The sequence below is a fragment of the Trichosurus vulpecula genome, chromosome 8 (genome assembly GCF_011100635.1).
Source record: "Trichosurus vulpecula isolate mTriVul1 chromosome 8, mTriVul1.pri, whole genome shotgun sequence".
Classification (NCBI taxonomy): domain Eukaryota; kingdom Metazoa; phylum Chordata; class Mammalia; order Diprotodontia; family Phalangeridae; genus Trichosurus; species Trichosurus vulpecula.
The window spans coordinates 222,193,796-222,214,180 of record NC_050580.1 but is presented as its reverse complement, the minus strand read 5'-3'; the positions used below and the strand labels follow the sequence as shown (position 1 = coordinate 222,214,180).

The window sequence follows — 20,385 nt, the reverse complement described above, 5'->3', positions numbered from 1 at the left end:
CTCATTGCCCGCCTTATGAGGTTTATGTAACATTGTGCCCCCTCAGGAAGAGGGAACCCGTTACTTTCTGAGGCAGCCTATCACAGTTTTGAATAGTACTAACTGTCCAAGACTGAGGGTTTTTCCTGATAGCAAGCCTACATGTGCCTCTTGTAACTTCTAAAACACAAGCTTCTGGTTCTGGACTCTGGGGCCAAGCAGAACAAATCCAATTCCTCTTACACATGAATGACTGCCCATCGAATGCTTTAACATGACTACCACCCTTGATGGTAACTTATGCCACCCCTGCGTATGCTCTTCTCCAGGATAAACATCCCTAGGTTCTTCACCTAGCCTTACATGACAGGGAAATAGGCCTTTGCCATCTGCATTTCTTTCTCATGTCCGTTTTGTCTTTGCATCCCCAACACCTGCTGTGTGTCAGGTACTATGCTAAGTCTGTAGGACACAAAAAACAGGTAAAAACAGTCCTTGCTCTCAATATCACAGTCTAATGATTAGATGAATTGGATGGGAATTAAGTAATCTGGAAGCTACTCCTAATTTTGCCATTGCCTGTATAATTTGGAGCAAATTACTTTTCTGACCTTAGTCTCTACATTTGACAAATGAGGAACTTAAACTAAATGGAATCAGGTAGACTTAAGTACAAATCTAGCCTCAGATACTTGCTAGATGTGTGACCCTGGGCAAGTCACTTTATTTATGCCTCAGTTTTCTGTAAAACTGTAAATTTTTACAAGTTCACCTGTAAAATCAGGGTGATAATGCTACCTATCTTGCAGGTTTGTCGTGAGGATCACATGAGATGATATTTGTAAAATGCTAAGCATGGTACTTGACACATAGTAAGCACTATCTACATGTTAGGAGTACACACACGTATTTATATATATTGAAAATTCTATGATTCTAATATGTATATATGTACATATATATATATATTAAGTGCCTATTATATGCAAAACACTATGCTAAAGGCTGGGACTTCAGAGAGATATGACCTGGTCCCTGAACTTAAGGAGTTTGTAATATAATGCATTTTAAGTTAAAGTATAGTCACATATTGGCAGCAGAGATGCTGGGATCTATACCTTTACCCAATTGTAAGAAAACATGGAATCCTGGAAACTTCAGAGCTCCATAGGATCCTCCCTGGAGAGAGGGTTACAGGACTACAGAAGCATGCATGGTGGGAGCTGATAACAACAAAAGGAGAGGCTACCTGGATGGGCAATGGTATCAAATATATTTATGAGCAGGGGACCCTTGTCTGCTTTGTTGATTTACGTTGTTCAGAAGTGAAAGGAATTAGTTGCTAGCAGGCTTCTATTGCCAGCAACAAAGAATGTAGTATAGTGAAAGATATAATGGAAAGATCCTTTTAAAACAAATATTTAATCATTTGTATCCTTAGAACATTTCGTGACACATAATAGGAACTTAACAAATGATTGCTGATTGATCCTCCTGGACAGAATTTGCTGTTTGCCTGAATGTGCCTGTCTCTTTTTTGTCTGGGACTTGGCAAATTTATCAGTTCTCTACTTCCTCCACTCCTTTGTCATCATAATCCTCTAAGGTTCATGTTCTTTTTAAACCTGGTTTATTTACTCTCCATACTTTCATAATAACTTGTATGTCCAGATAAAGATAAGCTTGTTTTTATTTATCTGTTGCATTGCAAGCAAATTTGTTATAGAGGCATGGATAAGAAAGGAAAATAAAGGGTGGAAAGGACACAACTGATTCTGTGAGACCAATTGCCCTGAATACCAAAAGGCTATGTTAAGTTCTCTGATGACATAAAGGAGACTTCAAAAGAAATCATTTATTATTTGATTAGAGTGTCACTTTTTAACATAGCTAATCAACAAGTGATTTACAGTCCCAGACTTACAAACACCATACTTCTTGACAATCATTCACAGATGAACCTAATTGGTAGATAAAGGAAATGGTGTGGATATAGTTTACCTAGATTTTAGGAAAGCCTTAGGTAAAGTATCTCATACTACTCTTATGGAAAAGATGGAGAGACAATATACTCAGATAGATAAAAAACTGGTTAGATGGCCACACTTAGAGTTGTTGTTAATGGTTCGATGCCAACATGACAGGTTTCCAGTGGCATACCCTAAGGGATCTGTGTTAGGCCCTATGCTGTTTGACATTTTTATCAGTGATGTATATAAAGGCGTAGGTGAACATTCGTTCATCAAATTTGCAAATAAAATAAATTTGGGAGTGATAGCTAACATAGTGGATGATAGAATCAGGATTCAAAAGGAACTTGATGGGCTAAGAGCATTGGGCTGGATCTAACAATATGAAATTTAATAGGGATAAATGTAAAGTCTTGAACTTAGATACAAAGAATCAATTTCATAAGTATAATAAGATAGGGGAGACATAGATAGATGGAGGAAATTAGGTCTGGACCAAAAACAATCAAACAAAACGTTCAATAACAATTATAACTCACATTTATCTACTGATTAAAGGTTTATAAATTAGTAACCTTGTGATGTAGTCTTGCCCCCATTTTACAGAATAAAAGGCGACTTTAAAATGACTGTTTTTGCCTTTCTTTGTATGCTCATCATTTAGCACAGTACCTGACATTTAAGTATTTAATAAATGCTTGTTGACTATTGACTGACTTTTTGAATAAGGAGGAGTATGTTATGATCATAAAAAATTCCAGAGCTATCTCTCTAATAACCCTGTGCTTATTCAGATAAGCAGGGAGATTTATGCACAATGGAGGTATTCACCACTGACAGGAAGGATGTTCTCTATACAACATTTAACATTTAGAAGGTGAGGTCCTCCAGATGCTTCTTTTTGCGGATGTTATTGTCCTGAATTCATGAAACTCCTGAAAGTTATTCAATGATCCTCCTTATTGAAATTCATGATTCTCAGAAGAAGTTGACTTTTCATATACGAAAAACTTAAATAGGTGAAAAATACTTTTGTACAAACAATGAAATGCAATTGGTTCAGTTCATTGACCTGGAATATTAGTACATATACCTAGGGCAGACGGTAGGCCCAGAAGTGAAGAGAAAGAAGAAAGTGGGCTAGATTGCATTTAAAAAACTGCACAGTGCTTTTAACAAGACCAAGCTATTCTGCAGCACAAAGATTTATCTCTTAATTAGGTAATTAATTTTTAAAGACCAATCTTTTAAACACAAATATTCTTCAGCAATTCTATATGGTTGCAAATCTTGGAACACCACAATCTCCAAAAGATTTTATTCTCAAGAGCTTCCCATCCTTCCTGGGCTCACTTCTGCAGAATTTTAGGCCATGGGATATGCTGCCTTTCTACCTAATATGCCTAAAATTATGACAACATTATAATATTGTCACATTTTCATTCTTTATTTAAAAATTAATGTCTTTATGACTATAAATGGATATGAGGAGTGGGCCTAACTCAGGCTGGCCTTCTATTCATTTAGGTTGAATTTAAGGATGAAATGAGCTACTCATTTGACAGTTAACAAAAGGATGCTTACTTAGCCATAACGTAGAAAGGATATTCAACAAGGATATTCCAGTATGTAGCATGGGCAGAAACAGCCCTTCTTTGTCTCTATGTGGAAACATATCTGGTCATCAGGGCAGGGTGTGATGGTCTTGGGATATCCACCAAGTCTGAAGGGCCCTGATTCCAATTAGGTAGGTCTTTTATGCCCTTAGGGGACCAATACTACAAGAGGTTGTCAGAAAGATGGCCAGGGATGGTAGAGCTTGAGTCTTAGCCTCCTGGGACAATCCAGGCCTAGGAACAACATTGTTGACTTTCAGGGGAAGATTGGCTTAACTCATGTTGGAGGTTGGGATGGGGGGACTATCCCAATGGTTTAAACATTTTTCTCTTTATTAAGTTAAGGTAACATTCATCACCATTGTTTGCTTACGAAACAATGGGCTCTAGCAACCACCTGCTCATCTGTTTTACACTTAGAGTTTCCTTTCTGTTTGCTTGCATATATAAGGAAAAAACTACTTATTCCACTAAAGCACTGAATGATTAATACATTTATATGGGAAATCCATTCATAATTTACCATTTGTTATTTAAGGAAACTTGAATAAACTAGTCTGCTGAAGAATCAGGGGAATTATACAGCAATATCATTGAGAAAATTTATGATCGGAGAAGAAGGTAGGGATGGTTCTGTAATAAGAGCAAGGAATAAGAGATAGAAAGGCTAAATGTTTTATCAGTGCTTATGGAATATAAAGACAATAAAGCTCAACAACTTGCTTGTGAGGGACACACTTAAAGCCTCTGCAATATTAATTGTTTCTCTTTTTTATCATGTTTACTAGAAGTAAGTTAAAACACACAGTTAGAATAAGATGATTAAAAATAATTCAACTGATTGACAACTATATGAAACTATGTTCTAAGTCATTAAAAGTAGAAATGAAAATTTAAACAACTCTAAGGCTTCACCTCACAATCCAGCAAACTAAGATGACCAAAAACAACAACAACAGAAAAAGTCAATATTGGAGGGATTATTAGAAAGATAGGCTCATTTGGGTAGGACCTCTTGGTAGAGCTATGAATTGGTCTAACCATTCTGGGAAACAATTTGGCACCATGTGAGAAAATTAACTAAACTTTATCCCCTTTGACCCAGTACCACCTCTCTTAAGCATGTATCACAAGGAGATTGATGACAAAAAGTTCCCATATACATAATATAATATTCAAAGCAGCACTCTTCCTGCAAGAAAAATGGGGGTGGGGGTGGGATGGTGTCTTCCAATTGGGGAATATGAATGTAAAAATATTATCATACTATAAGAAACAACAAATATGTCATTTCTTATTATTCTTCCTAAAGCACAAGTATGACCATGTCACCACTCACCCCCAGCCCCCAATTCATTAAACTCCAATGGCTCTTTTCCACCTCCTGGATCAAATACAAAATTCTCTGTTTGGTATTCAACTTGTCCCCTTCCTACCTTTCCAATCCTCTTATACCTTGTTCACCTCCACTCTCTGATATAGTAGCACTGGCCTCCTTGCTGTTCCTCTAAAAGTCACCACATCTCTTTATTCCAGGCATTTTCATTGGCCGTCCCCGCCATGCCTGGAATTCTTCTGGGTTCTCTGGCTTGCTCTAAGTTCTGGATAAAATCCCACCTTGTACAAGAAATCTTTCTTGATCCTTGTTAATACTACTGACTTCCCTCTGAGATTAACTCCAATGAATTCTGTATATACCTTGTTGGTACATGGTTGTCTTCATGTTGTCAGCCCCCCTTGTTAGACTAGCAGTCTTAAGTGATTAAGAAATGCTTATTGACTTGTGGACAATATGAAGAATTCTAAGAAACTTGGGAAGACTTCTATGAATTGTTGTAAAATAAAGGAAGTAGAGCCAAGAAAGCAATATACATAATGACAATGACACAAAGGAAAATTACACTAAGAGATATCGGAAATCAGATTACTACAATGACAAATCCAAACTCCAGAAGGCTGATGATGAAACTTAGCTCTCTCAGGTAGACAGGTGTTGGGCTATAAGCATAGAATGAGGTGAGTCAGACATGGTCAATGTGTCCATTTGACTTGCTTAACTGTACTTTTTTGGGTAAATAGTATTTTATTCTTTCCAATTACATGTAAAGATAGTTTTCAACATTCATTTTTAAATAAGATTTTGAGTTCCAAATTTTTTCCCTTTCTCTTTCCCTTCCCACCTCCCCAAGATGGTAAGCAGTCTGATATAGGTTATACATGTGCAATCATTTAACTGTGCTTTCTTATAAGGGAAAGTTCTAGTGGGAGAGTGGTAGAAAGAAAAACATTAATAAAACAAAAAAGATATGTAGAAAGATACAGAAGATGCTGTTAGCTGGTTAGCTGAATTCTTTTTAGAGCATCAAGAACATGGACAAGGATAACACAGTATGAGAAAGTAAACTAGTCAACTAGCATTTATTAAGTACCTACTAAGTGCCAGGAGAGTCAACTAAGTGGCACAGTAGATAAAGTGCCAGGCCTGGAGTCAAGAAGACTTCTTGGTGAGTTCAAATCTGGCCTCAGACACTTACTAGCTGTTTTCTTGGGCAAGTCACTTAACCCTGTTTGCCTTAGTTTCCTCATCTGTAAAATGGCAAATCACTCCAGTATCTTTGTCAAGAAAACCCCAAATGGGGTTACAAAGAGTTGAACACGACTGAAATGAACGAACAACAACAAAAGTGCCAGGCACCGTGCTAAGGACTGGGGATACAAAAAATGGAAAACAAAAAAAAAGACAGCCTCTGCTCTCAAGAAGCCCAGAGTCTAACGGGAGAGACAATATCCAAATAGCTATGTACAAACGAGATACATACAGGATAAATTTGTGATAGTCTTGGAGGGAAGGCATCAAGGTTAATGAGGACTAGGAAAGGCTTCTTGCTGAAAGTAAGGCATGAAGGAAATCAGGAAAGCCAAGAGATGGAGATGAAGAGATAAAGAATTCCAGCCATGAGGAAGAGCTGGAGAAAACACTTGGAGTCAAGAGATGGAGCATCCTGTTTTAGGAACAACAAAGAGGCCATTGGATCTCAGAGTAGAGGGGACAAGAATAAGATGTAGGAAGATTGGAAAGGGAGGAAGTGGCTGAGTTATAAAGAGCTTTGGATGTTTGATTGTGGAAGTGAATGGGAGCCATTAGAGTTTAGCAGATAGAGCGTAGCATTGTCAGATGTGCACTTTTGGAAGATTAATTTGATAGATGAATGAAGGATAGATTAGACTGAGGAGAGACATAAGGCAGGGACAGCAAACAGTAAGCTATTGCAATAGTCCAAGTGTGAAGTGTGAGGCCTAGACCAGGGCTTAGGCAGTTTCAGAGGAGGAAAACAAAAAGGAGGAAAAAAAGGAGAAAAAAAGGGTTGAGTATAGGAGAGATACAAAGGTAGAAATGGTAGGACTTGACAACTAATAGGAAATGGGGAGGTAAGACAGAATGAGGAGTCAAGGACAACAATACAAGCTTGGGTGACTAGGAGGATAGTGGTGCCCTTGAAGATAATAGGGAACTTAGGAAGAGGGACTTGGGAGGGAAAGATAATGAATTCAGTTTTGGACATGCTGAGTTTAAAATATCTATGGGACACCCAGTTTGAGATGTCCAATAGGCAGGTAGAGATAAAAGAACGGAAATCAGGAGAGAGGTTAGGAATGGACAAGTAGATCTGAGAGTAAGCTGCATAGAGATGTCAGTTTACACCATGGGAGCTGATGAGATCACCACATGAAACAGCATAGATGAAGAAGAGAAGGAGACCCAGGATAATGCCTTGGGGGACACTCATGCTTGGCAGGCATGACCTGGTGTCGTAGCAATTTATATGTGAAGATCTTTCCCACCCATTAATAGGCAATCAGTGCATGGGAAGATCTTTCCCACCTATTTGAGTAGACTCTCAGGGTCCTGGGAGGAGTGGCGAGGACTGGAGCCAATGATAGGCTCCTGAGTTCTGGTCGCTTAGATTATGTTCTGGTTGACGTGATGACATCTGGCAACTGTGTGGGGGGAGGGAACACAGCTTGGAGACTGTGGCCGTGGAAGCAGCGGCAATGGTGGCAGGCACCACAAAAAGCAGGACTGACCCTCGTGCAGACCAGAGAGTGCTGAGCAGGAGCTTGAGGCCAGTGGGTGGTCTTCTTGCTGTTGGGCCCTGGCCTTGGTGGGGGGGAAGTACCAGTATGGATTGGCTTGCTGCCATAATGTTTTTCTGTGGCCTCCTGGTCACTATTGTGAGATGGGCATACTGGTTTTGGAAGGTTCTTGCCAGAATGTTGAACTGGGGGCACTGGTCCGTGGGTCTGCTACTTTGGAGCTTCAATAAATGTTTTAACTCCTCTGCCTTCTACTTAGAGAATTCCTTATATCCTGTGATTCTGGACCATTCAGGCATATTCATGGTTATCTTTGAAGTCGTGAATTCTGCCTTAATGTCATACCATGTAACCTGCTTACATCACAGGAAGCCTAAGTCACATATGGTAGAAGGAGCTTGCTGAGGGGAAGAATAAGTTGTATCACAGGAAATGCTGAGAGAGCGGTTACGACAGAGCTAAGGGAAAGAGAGCCGACTGTGGTGACTGTGAGTGAGTGAGTTTTTGGGAAGGCCCCAGCAGGGGGTGGAAGGTTTTGGGATGGAGTAGTTCTCTGCTGAGGTATTGTGTATCTAATTCTTTGCTGCTGTGATGGATTGGGCACATTGGTGCCTGGTGTCTGAATAAATGCTTTACTTCTTCTACCTTCTATGTGGAGAGTCTCGTATATTTTGTGATACAGAACCACATAGGCATTTTGACAATTATCATCTGCATTGTGATTATTGCCTTGCTGATATACTTGGATAAAGATTCAGCAAAGGATACAAGGGGCAGCTAGATGGTACAGTGAATAGAGGGCTGGATCTGGAGTCAGGAAGACCTGAGTTCAAATCCAGCCTCAGATACTTACTGCTATGAGACCCTGGGCAAGTGAGTTAACCCTGTCTGCCTCAGTTTCCTCATCTGTAAAATGAGCTGGAGAAGGAAATGGTGAACCACTCCAGTGTCTTTACCAATAAAACCCCCAAAAGGGGTCATGAAGAGTTGGACACAATGGAAAACAACAACAAACGGAAGCAAAAGGAATGGTCAGACAGGTAGGCTACAGACAGGTAGGCTATATACAGGTAGGCTGCATAAAAACCTAGAGAGAAGAGACTATCAGAAGATAGCTGCAGAAAGGTCAAGAAAAAATTAGATCAATCAATAAGTATCTCTTGATCACCTTCTTTGTGCTCAGCAATGTGTTAGGGGAACCCAGAAGAAGCAGAATATGAATATATTGTGCACATAGTCAAAGCACGTGAATAGAGGTATCTTGCCCTGTTAGGCTACTCTGAAAGAATGGCAAAGAGTCTGGGATGAAGGCAATGAGAGTTCTTCTGTACTGTTCTTCTGGTGGGACCACATCTGGTTTTAGAAGGATAAAGATTAAGAAAAGGCCATTAGACTTGGCAATCAGGAGATCATTATTAACTTTGGAGAGAGTAATTTCACTTGAATGAGGAAATCAGAAGCCTGAATGCAGAGTTAATAAGAGAGTGAGAGAAAAGGGAGTGGAGACACCTATTTAGATGGACTCCTCAAGGAGTTCAGCCACAAAAAGACTGGTCCAGCGTTATGCAGCCAGTATGTGTCAGAAGCTGGACCAGAGCCCATGTCTTACTAAGTGCAAGGCCAGGTGTCTATCCACTACACCATGTTGTATCCCCTTTGGGGATCTAAAATCTGCCACTCTGCAACCTCAATCCACTAGTCCTAGTTCTTCTGCCCATTGGGACCAAAAAGAACAAATTTAATCCTGCTTCCACAAGACTGCCCTTCAGATATCTGAAGAACAACTTTCACATTCTCCCTTAAATCTTCTCTTCTCCAGGAAAAAAAATCCCCATTTTCTTCAACTGATATCCACATAGCTTTATCCTGAAGTCCTTCACCATTTTAGTCACTCTCTGAACTTGCTTAAACTCGTGAGTGTTCATAAAATGTGGTGTCCAGAACTGAACATGATGTTCCAGATGTGGACCCAGCAGAGGGACAATGCAGAAAAACTCTCATCCTAGACACTTTGTCACAACTTCTCGACATGGCCTGAGAGGGCAAGACACCTCTATTCATGTGCTTTGAATATGTGCACAACATATCCATATTCTGCTCCTCTTGGGGTCCCCATAACAACCTACCACATTGCTGGGTACAAAGAAGGTATTAAAGAAATACTTGATGATTGATTTAAATCATAATGTTGGAAACTATTGCTAATTCTATAGATTGCCCAGTAACTTGAATAAGTTACAAGTTCTCTTGGTTTCTATTCACATCTTTATAAACTAGATATAATACAAGAAGGAAGGAAAAGAGGGTGGGAAGGAGGGGGGAGGAAGGGAGAGACAAAGGAAGAAAGGCAGGAAGGGAAGGGAAAGGAAAGAAAGAAAGAAAGAAAAAAAGGAAGGATGGATGGAAGGAAGGAAGGAAAGAAGGAAGGAATCCAAGTCTCTTAAGTTTCCAAGGAAGAAAGGAAGGAAATGCTTGTTAAGTGTCCACTATATGCCAGGCATTGTGCTAAGCAGTTGCCTTATCTACGTACATCTAAATAATTACTTGGTGAATGAAGATTTCTGAGGGCTATATTAAGACATAGTCACTGAGCATTCACTGTGTACATGTTGACTGCATATAGATTGTGATTATAAAGGGGTCTCGAAAACCATGTCACATGAGGACATCCTTTTCTGGTTTCAAGGAACTGGTGATGTTCAAGAGAAAAGACTAAGGTTGAAGAGGGACATGAAAGTGAGCTTTCAAGTATTTAAGAAGATATCACATGGAATTTATTAAGCCTACTATGTGCTAGGCACCAAGGATACAAAGAATGAAAGAATGTGTCTGTTGCTTCATACAGTAGAACTTGGACCAATGTGTGGAAGTTAGAAGACAACAAGATTTCAGCTCAACCCAGTGAAGAACTTTTTGACGATAGAGCTGGCCAAGATGATGGAACAGGAAATCCTACAAATTTGTGAACTCCTTGAAAATTTTCAACACCATATATTTGGGATGTTATAGAGGAGATTCCAGAATGGGAGGAATGTTGGATGATCTATTAGGTCCTTTCCAATTCTAAAGCTACATGATTATTCAAATCATATTATTCATCTTCATTGAACTCACAATTTTAGACACTGAAAAAACAGAGAGAAGAACACACTCAAGCAACAAAGCAAACACTAGCTCCCAGACTCTCTAGAACATGCCTGCACAACCTGTGGCCCTGGGCAACTTGTGGAAGGCCAAAGGATTTCTTCTACATACATAGAATGTTTTCCTCATTTTTCCTAGGCCACCTGAATCCCTTGGCATGCCACAAGTGGCCCAAGGGCCACAGGTTGTGCAGGCTTGCTCTAGAATGATGATCCATGTTCCCATTTTTAAAAAAATTTCATGATGTCTCCCAACTTCCTCGAGGCCTACATGAAAAACTTCCTTTCTTGGCTTTAGCAATACTCCTACCTGACTTCTCAGTTTCCTTTTCTGGATTATCATTAATCTCCTATCTGCTCACCATGGATGTTCCCCCCAAATTCTGTCTTGGGATCTCTTTTCTTTTTTTCAAATTCTTTCTTGGGGTCTGATCTCTTCTCTTTTCTTCTCTTCTCTTCTCCTCTCTTCTCCTCTCCTCTCATCTTCTCCTCTCTCCTCTCTTCTCTTGTCTTCTCTATACCCTTGCCTATTTGGCCCTGCTTCAAGTTTCTCCCCACTCCAATCCTTCCTACACACAAGCTGACAAAGTGTTTTTCCTTAAGCACAAGTCTTACCATGATGTTTCTCTACTCAGTAAGTTCCAGTAACTCCCTATTGCCTCTAGGGTAAAATATAAACTCCTATCTTTAGAGGACTATACCCAACCTATCTTTCCAGCTTCATCAGACATTACTATACTCCATAGGCCAGCCAAACTGATCTTGTTTCTGTTCCTCACACCTCTTCATCTCCCATCTCCATGCCTGGAATTAACTCCCTCTTCACCTCTGTTTCAGAAAATCCCTCTCTTCCTTCAAAGCACCTCAAGCACCACCCTACCTGATCTTGCCAATTTTCCAGTGCCCTTCTTCCTAAAGTGTGTTGTATTTATCTTGCATTCATTGTATAGATTCTTACATATGTACTTGTTTCCCCTGATAGAATGGGGGAAGAGTTCCTTTGAGAGTAGGAATGGTTTCATTTTTTTATATTTTTGTCCCTAGCACCTGGCACATGCTGACACATTGGCTATTAGGAAATGTTTGTTGATTGATCATGTCCCCATGGGTTCAATTATTACCTCTGTGCAAATAATAATAATATTAGATAGCATTTATATGCTGTGTTAAGGTTTGCAAAGCACTTTACATATGTTATCTCATTTGCTTCTCACAACCTACCTATGAAGCAGGCACTAGTATTATCCCCACACGTGGAGACTGAGGTTGAGAGAGGTCAAGTCAGGGTCACATAAATACCAAGCGTCTAAGGTAGGATTTAAATTCAGGTTTTCTGAGCACTAATTGTGTATCTTGAACTGCCTGCTGGATACCTCTACTTGGATTGGATGTTGGATAAGCATCTTAAACTTAACAGTTCCAAAACAAAATCCCTACAAGAAGAAGAAGAAGAAGAAGAAGAAGAAGAAGAAGAAGAAGAAGAAGAAGAAGAAGAAGAAGAAGAGAAGTTTCAAAACAATAACAAAAAATAGCCTTTCTGCTAAACTTTCCTGGGTCTTGCTGAGGGTGTTGCCTTCTTTCCAGTCACCCAGGACAACAACCTTAGAGTCATCTGTGATCCTTCATCCCCCCTCACCCTTGTCTTGTCTCTTCTGCATCTCTGCTGGATATCCCCCTCTCTCCAGTCACACAGCCATCACCCTTCTTCAGACTTAGTTCACCAAATCTACCATGGCTACAATAGTGTCCCAATTGTTCTCCATGCTTCAGACCTTTCCTAGACACACAGCTGCCAAAACGGTATTTGTAAAGCACAGGCGTAACCATAATACGCTTTTGCTCAAAAAGTCTTTGGGGAACAACTATCGCCCTTAGGATAAAATGCGAACTCCTTAGCTTGGCATTTAAAGTCTTTCAGTCTGGCTTCAACCTACCTTTCCAGGCTTCCTTCACACTGCTCCCCTTCATGAACTCCACTTTCCAGATAAACTGGTCTATGTGCTGTTTTCCCAACTTAGCATTCATTTTCTGGCCTTTGCAGTCCATCCTTCATACCTGGAATACACTTTTTTCTCACTAGCTCCTATGGGAAACATCTCCAGATCCCACAAGTTGTTGGTGTCCTCTCTTTCCTCAAATTAAGCTATATTTACTCGTGATAATCCTGTGGACTGGCTGTGTACCTGAATCTCTACAGACATAAGTTGTCACCTTATTAATTAACCACCAAGGAAATGTAGTACAAACATTGACCACCAGGTGGCAATACATTCAAGCTTCCAACCAAGTAGTTTCATCAAAACCAGTCCACTGCACCAGCATGGGCTTCCCACAAAGGCATTTACCAGAGTGTGCTCAAGCCTAAGAACTCTTAGACCACTTACCCCTTTTCATCACCCTGATTTCCCAGTGCTTAGGTTGGGGAAAGTGTACTATTCCCAATTCAATATTGACATAGAGGTATGAAAAGAAAACAGAATATAGCTCTGAAATATCAAAATCATGGAAATCCCAATATGGCTCTAGTCCCCACCACTATTTATCTGGAAAATTTCTTTGTTAACCCAATTTTATTCATGAGACTCATATATTTCATAAGACTTTTCAGTGGCAATGTTTTGTTAAAGTGAAATAAAAACTATTAAAAAATTAGTTTTCAAGTCCAATCATTTTCCCAAAACCTCGTTCCAGCCAGTAGATTGTGGGAGAGACGTAGGGAAGGGATTGCTTGGTTGGAACCCTCTAGGATCAGCTTTTTGAATAACTGTTGAAAATAGGAGTTTCTAACTATCTCCTAGCAGTTTCTGGGCTTTGCTGGCCAGTTGTGCTCCATCTGAACCTTGGCTCACCCACTGTTCTATCTTGCCATCACAACACCTTGGTCTTGTGTCTTCCCCAGAATCTTCACCTCAGCCACTACAGCTCTGGAGATCTGTTATAGAGATCTATCTTTGCCAAGCTTAAATTAAGTGAAAGCAACAGCAACTTCAACATCAAGTGGCCAGAGGCAGCCATCCCTGTAGCTAGTTCCCCATCTTGCCTTTTCTGTTCCCACTCTCAGTAACAGGGTTGGATGGAATGGTGGATCAGCAATGCTTTCCAAGGGAGGAAACCCCACCTCGCACCCCAGAAGGCAAGAGGGAAAGATGAAATTGTATAACAGCATGCAAAATCTCACCCCATCTCCCAGGCTCTCACATGACTTCATCCCTGTCCTGAGCATGCAGAGTCCTACTACCGGTGCCCTTCTGATTTGGTTTTCCCTGTTGCAGGTCCGTCTGAATCCCACAGGGATGAAACATGTTTCAGACATGTTTCATACTTCTCTGTGTAAACATTATGGTCCCCCAGTAGACTGTAGGACATGGATGAGGGCAGGGACTGGTTTTTGTCTTTGTATCGTCAGTGTCTAGCCTAATGCATACCACAAGCACTTAATAAATGTTTGTTTAATTGAATTCAGTATTTCATAAAAACCCAAGAGAACTCAAATTAATTTTCTTTCATAAATAACAAGAGACATTCTGGGAATGTTATAAAACCAGGGTTAGGCATCACTGCTAACTAAAGGCAGACATCACCTAGTGTTTATACATTTGAAGTTGTACACATTTTTAAAAAGATAGAATGTTTTGCTCTCAGAAAGTCCTATCTTATGTAATAATGGCACTGTAGTATTAGGGGAAAGAAGACTTACATTATGACATTATTTATGTGTGATAATGAAAAAAGGGTTCATTCATGTTGGGTAGAGATTTTTCAAAAATAGCTTTCTCTTTCCCATTTATCTTTGTATATTTCAGAGACAAACAGAAACTGAGAGGCAGAAGATAACGTCTGAATTTGAAAATCTCCACCAATTCCTAGTGCAGAAAGAACAAGACTTCCTGGCCCAGCTAAAGAAGATAGACAAGGCTATTTTAAAGACACAGGATGAGAATATTAATAGGCTCTTGGAAGAGAGGACTCTTCTCAGCAACCTTTTAAAAGAAATGGAAAAGAACCATCAAAAGCCTGAAAATGAATTCTTAGAGGTTGGCTGTTAGAATAGTGAATCAGGGAGGAAGGCTAGGGATAAAAGGGGGTATATTCTATACCATCAGCCAATGCTGGGCAACTCCAAGACATGTCACTTAATCTCCCTGTAGAGAAGACATATAAAAAAACCCTAGCAAAGCATTTCCATCTCCAAAAGTGGGAATGAACAGCAGTCCAAGCAGAAAGGGCAATTCAGTGATTCAGTTTGAGGTAGAAAAAGTTACTTAATATGATTGATTAGCTTTGACAAAGCACTTGTAAGATCATTCCACCTTTGGGAGACAGCTAGTCCAATACAAGGAGCATAAAGTTGGGAGTTAGATTTGAAATCTCAGGAGAATGTTGCCTATTACCTGTTAGGTTACTTTGGATTTCTCCTTTCTGGGTTCTATTAACTTGGCGGTACCAATAATACCAATTTCTGACCAGCTCACAGAGATGATGTAAAGACAGGCAAGAAAAAGGGTCTGAAACATACCTGAATGGCTAGTAATGAGTTTAAAAAACATGATAAACTTTTTTCCAGTTAGTAACCTTTTACTTATACCATATTAACAATAGAATCATTTCTCAATGTGTAACACACACACACACACACACACACACACTGAATACCCACTTGTAACAACTGAAAAATTAAGCAAAACCCAACTAGCAAAGCAACTGTATCTGCCAGTATATGCATCATTCCACTAACCATTATTACAGTTAAATCTTAATAGAGCATTTAAGGGAAGAATCTACTAAGCAACATGGCTTCATTAGATGGTTAAGCTTATCCTATTTACTAAGTAATCTCACCAAATAATGAATTTAAACATACGTGTGTAAAGGCCAGGAAAGTAGTAACAAATGCATCTCTGTATTCCAATGAAAGGGTACCTATGATGAGAAGCTCGTTTTTAAGTTGTAAGACAAATGTGCTAGATAAAGGCTAATCCAATGGGCTGTGGTATATCTTGAAAAGTGAAGAAATTCAGGGCATGCCGATGAGAACCTGAGTCTTCTTTGTTTTCCTTACACAGGATGTCAGGACCATCTTGCACAGGTATGTAGCCGGGTAGACAAGACCCTCAGTGGCTGTTACCAACCTTGTCCCTTGAAAAAGGCTTGGGAACCCATCTGATGATGCAAGATCAGTAGTAGCCACATTATGGGACACATGTAGATTCTAAATTAGCAAAACAATGAACAAAAAAACCCACTTACCTTGCCCTGTCACTGGTTTTCCATTTGCCTTGAACCTAGAGAAATTGGAGGAAAAGATGAAGAAAAATAATAGAAAGAATCAGAGGACCTGGGTTTGAGTCCTCCCCTGCTACTAAACTTCCCTGTGGAACCTTGTTCAAATTAACTTTCTCTGGGTCTCAGTTTCCTCCTCTGTAAAATGAGAAGTTTGAACTAGATGACCCCTAAGCTGCCTTTTTGGATTTAAATTTATGATCCCATTAAAAGCATTTTAATTTTTCTCGTTAAAGGAGGGAGTACTGAGACGTTAGTAAACTAGTCACTTTTAGTTTGGTTCTTGCCACCAACCCAAAGCATTACTGCCTGGCTACTGACATGGGTAGAATAAAAGAATTTCAGCTAAGTTCCCCGTGGACTGGTGGCTTCTTGGCACTGACTTCTGATAGGTATAGTCTCCCTGATAGATTTCAGAACCTCCATAAGGGAGCAGAACAGTAAAGAAGTTAGTAGGAGAAAGTGTTAAATTAGCTTTACTGTTCCTGAATCTGGCAAATGTCGTTTCTAGTGAAAAGGGTGTTGCTCTGCTTGACCTGTTCAATTCAATCAATCAATCTTCTAGTATTTATTAAGCACCTACTACTCTGTGCTAGGTGCTGGGGAAACAAAACAGCAATATATATACCGCTTTCACATGAGAAATACAAAACCCTTGCTTGATTTTCAAAATTCCATGTCCTTAGGCATGATAATACTACGGCCCCTATGCCAACTCCCAAGTTCCCAGACCTGGACAAGAGAATCAAGATTTTCTCCCAGAAACATCTGTATCTCAGTAGTTGCTTACAACAGCTCAAAGGTAATGGACTATAATTGTTTTCATATGAAATGTTTATTATTGATTCATAAACATTTAGACCAGCAGTCCTCATAATGTGGTCCATGGCTCCTAGAAGTCCATGAGACCCTTTCAGGGAGTCCAAAAGGTTAAAACTATTTTCATAATAATACTAGGTATTATTTGCTTTTTAAAATACTTCTCCCTTCCCTAACTATATATTGATACCAGATTTTCTTCATATACTTCAACCAGAACAATATATCAAGACAGAATGAATGCAAAAGTAGAAAGGGGAATCCAACTGTCTTCTAGTAAGCCAGATATCAAGGAGACTTGCAAATATATATAAACCAATGCCACTCCTCTCACTTTTTTGTTTTGGAAAATATAGCTTTTTGCCTATAAATATTATATTCATATTAACATGAAATGGATTTATTATTTTAATATATTAACAAAAATTTAAATTTATCTCCTTAAATTTCTAATATGGTAAATAAATGTGTATTATATATCACATATACATATATACACATAACTTTATCCCACATAAATAAAAGCTCTTTGGGGTCTTTAGTAATTTTTAAGTGTGTAAAGAAGCCTTGAGACCAAAAAGTTTGACAACCATTGACTTAGATGATGATGAAGTCTCTGTTGTGATGCATAACTAACTGTTCTCTTTTTTAAGCAATAATTTACATATGCATAGCAAACTGTGTCCTTAGTGCCTCAAAACCTTTTAACTATTTTTCCTCCTAGAAAATCTACCATCTTCCCTGATGGAAATAAGAGGTAAATTGCTCAAAATAACAAGTCTGGTAAGGCTATCCATATGGATATCACTTGTCATTTTTTTTCAGTTATTAAGTATTTATTTTTCCCTCCCATTTCCTCCATGTACATACTGAAAAAAGAATAATAAAACAAAACTCTTGTAACAAATATGAATAGTAGAATAAAACAAATTCCCACTGTGTCCAAAATCACATGTCTCATTCTGCATATTTAAATCTATCACCTCCCTCTCAGACCTGAGGTGTGAAGCCTCTTTCTACATTAGTCCTCTGGAATTATGGTTGGTCGCTACAATCTGTTATTTTTTTTTTAAGAAAAGCAAAAAGGGTATACTTCTTCCCAGATATGAAGAGTGGAGGGGAGGGAGCAGAAGCAATGACAGCAATCAGGCTATCTTATTTATTCAAAGAAAACAGGACTGGGTCACAGACTCCAGTTTACTTCTGCACAGATTCTATATTTGCCTGGCAGGGCTCGCTTTCAAATGCGTTTATAGTTTTCATGAAACATAGGAGGGCAATATAAACCAATGTTGTTCACAATAGAGGAAGGACATCTGAAGGTAATGAAATCTGAAACCAAGGAAAGTGAGCAGTTAAACAGGTAATAAGGCTGCAAAATTGAGTGAAAAAAAAATTGATTCTTCTGTTTATACCACAGACAGCTCCACCTTCCACACACAAAGCTCAGTTTTCTTTATTTCAGAAAAGCCTCGGGACTCTGATAATGGTACTATTGCCATTTGAGCAATAGAGCTGATCATTCATGACCAATAGAATCTGAGCCAAGTTCCAGTGATCCTCAGGTCCTTCCAGCTGTGGAAAGAGGTGCTGAGAAAGTAGTCTTATGTCTGACATAGTTTAGTAGAAACATCTTTGGATTTGGAATGAAAGGTAACTTCCTCTGGAGAAAATGGGGTAGAGGAAGGAAAATCAGAATTGTCATCTAGCCAAAGTCCCTTCCCAATCCCTCCCCCAGACTTACTCATACCCACATATGATGGGTATACTATGGATCTCCACTGTGACCTTCCAAAAACGAGCTCTCTGGTTTTTTTTCCTCCCCAGATTCTATGACTTTGGACCCAGAAACTGCCAATGCTTTTCTTATGGTGACGGAGGATCACCAGCATGTGAAAAACATAGGGACCAAACAGGATGTGTCCAGAAATCCAAAGCGATTTTCCTATTTTTCCTGCGTCCTGGGATCTCAAGGTTTCGACTCAGGCAAGCACTACTGGGATACAGAAGTTACTCATGGAGGTTACTGGGGCCTGGGAGTTGTCAAAGAATCGGTGAATAGGAAACAGTGGTTTAAGCTAAGACCTGAAGAAGGAATCTGGGCTATCGGACTGTACCAAAGTCAGTACCAGGCTCTTACCTCCGCCTGCACCAGTATTGTGTTGAAAGAGAAACCCAAGAAGATCAGAGTTGTCTTGGATTATGAAAAGGGCTTGATATCATTCTACAACACTGAGACTATGAGTCACATCTTCACTTTTTCTACTACTTTCACAGAGAAACTCTTCCCCTTTTTCTGGCTGCCCTCAAAAGGGTCTTATATAACATTGTCTCAGTAGGGAGTCACGCTTCCCCTGAACATCTCTTCCTCTCTGAGAAACTTACAACACTAACAAATACCTAGGAGCTACTGTAATTGCCATGTTCATGACTGCATGACGGAATCCAGATTTCTATTCCTTGCTGGGGGTTTAAGTGTTGTGTAAATGAAACTCACCAACCATGAACACTTAGAGCCTTTTACTGTTTTAATGTGTTCGTAGTCAAGTAATATTTTCTGAACTCTTCCACTTTTACCCTCATCCATCCAACTTTGTTCACAATTCACTTTCCTCTCATCAAACAAAACTTACCTCCCCAAAAGAACCCTGCTGTGAGAAACTTCCTCCAAACAAGTAAAAATTGCTGAACCTACGGCACAGCTTTTACTGATCATCCAAATGAGAACAGAGGAGAGGTGTCAAACACAGGGCCCACACAATCCCCAGTGTAGCAGGAAACCAGATTAAAATGAAATTGGGAAATATTTAAATGTAGTTGGGAAATAAAATACAATGAAACATAGATAATATTACATTTCAAAACTAAGTCAATATGCGGCCTGTAGGAATCCTTATTTAAAGATTAGAAGCACTCATTTCTATTTGTTTGACATTACTGTGTTAGAATACCTCACTGAAAAAAAAAGAGACCATGTTCTGTACCAGTTCCAGAACATTGCTGAATATATGAATAATTCATTAACTCTAATAATTCTTATGGGGCAGATAGGTGGCACAGCAGATAGAGCACAGGGCCTGGAGTCAGGAAGACCTGAGTTCAAATCCAGCCTCAGACACTTGTCACTTAGCCCTGTTTGCCTCATTTCGTCATCAAAATGAGCTGGAGAAGGAAATGGCAAACGATTCCAATATCTTTGACAAGAAAATCCCAAATGGGGTCACAAAGAATCGGACAGGACTGAAACAACTGAACAACAAAAATGATTATTAACTCTATTGAGCAAAAATGGAACAACACCCTTGTAGACCAAACTCACCAATGTGAGTCAGACATATTAATTCAATCTGAATACATAGAGAAATTATCTTTTTTGCCCACTTCCACTCTGACAGTCACTGTCAGGTCTACACTGCAAAAATCACAGAATTGAGAAGTAACCTGGTCCAGTTCCCTGTCTTAATATGGTCCCTGCTTCAACTA

The 20,385-nt window shown here is 39.4% G+C and overlaps 1 protein-coding gene across 1 annotated transcript in view; it reads left to right on the top strand.

The window, feature by feature from the left end:
* LOC118827970 (tripartite motif-containing protein 10-like) overlaps positions 1-19,749 on the top strand; it is a 29,791-nt gene extending 10,042 nt beyond the window's left edge. Inside the window, exons 3-7 of the mRNA XM_036734330.1 lie at positions 14,607-14,837; positions 15,867-15,889; positions 16,770-16,885; positions 17,627-17,659; positions 18,730-19,749. Coding sequence (XP_036590225.1) covers positions 14,607-14,837; positions 15,867-15,889; positions 16,770-16,885; positions 17,627-17,659; positions 18,730-19,241 — 915 coding nt within the window. The 3' untranslated portion in view covers positions 19,242-19,749. The remainder of the gene's footprint in view (positions 1-14,606; positions 14,838-15,866; positions 15,890-16,769; positions 16,886-17,626; positions 17,660-18,729) is intronic.
* Positions 19,750-20,385: the final 636 nt, after the last annotated feature.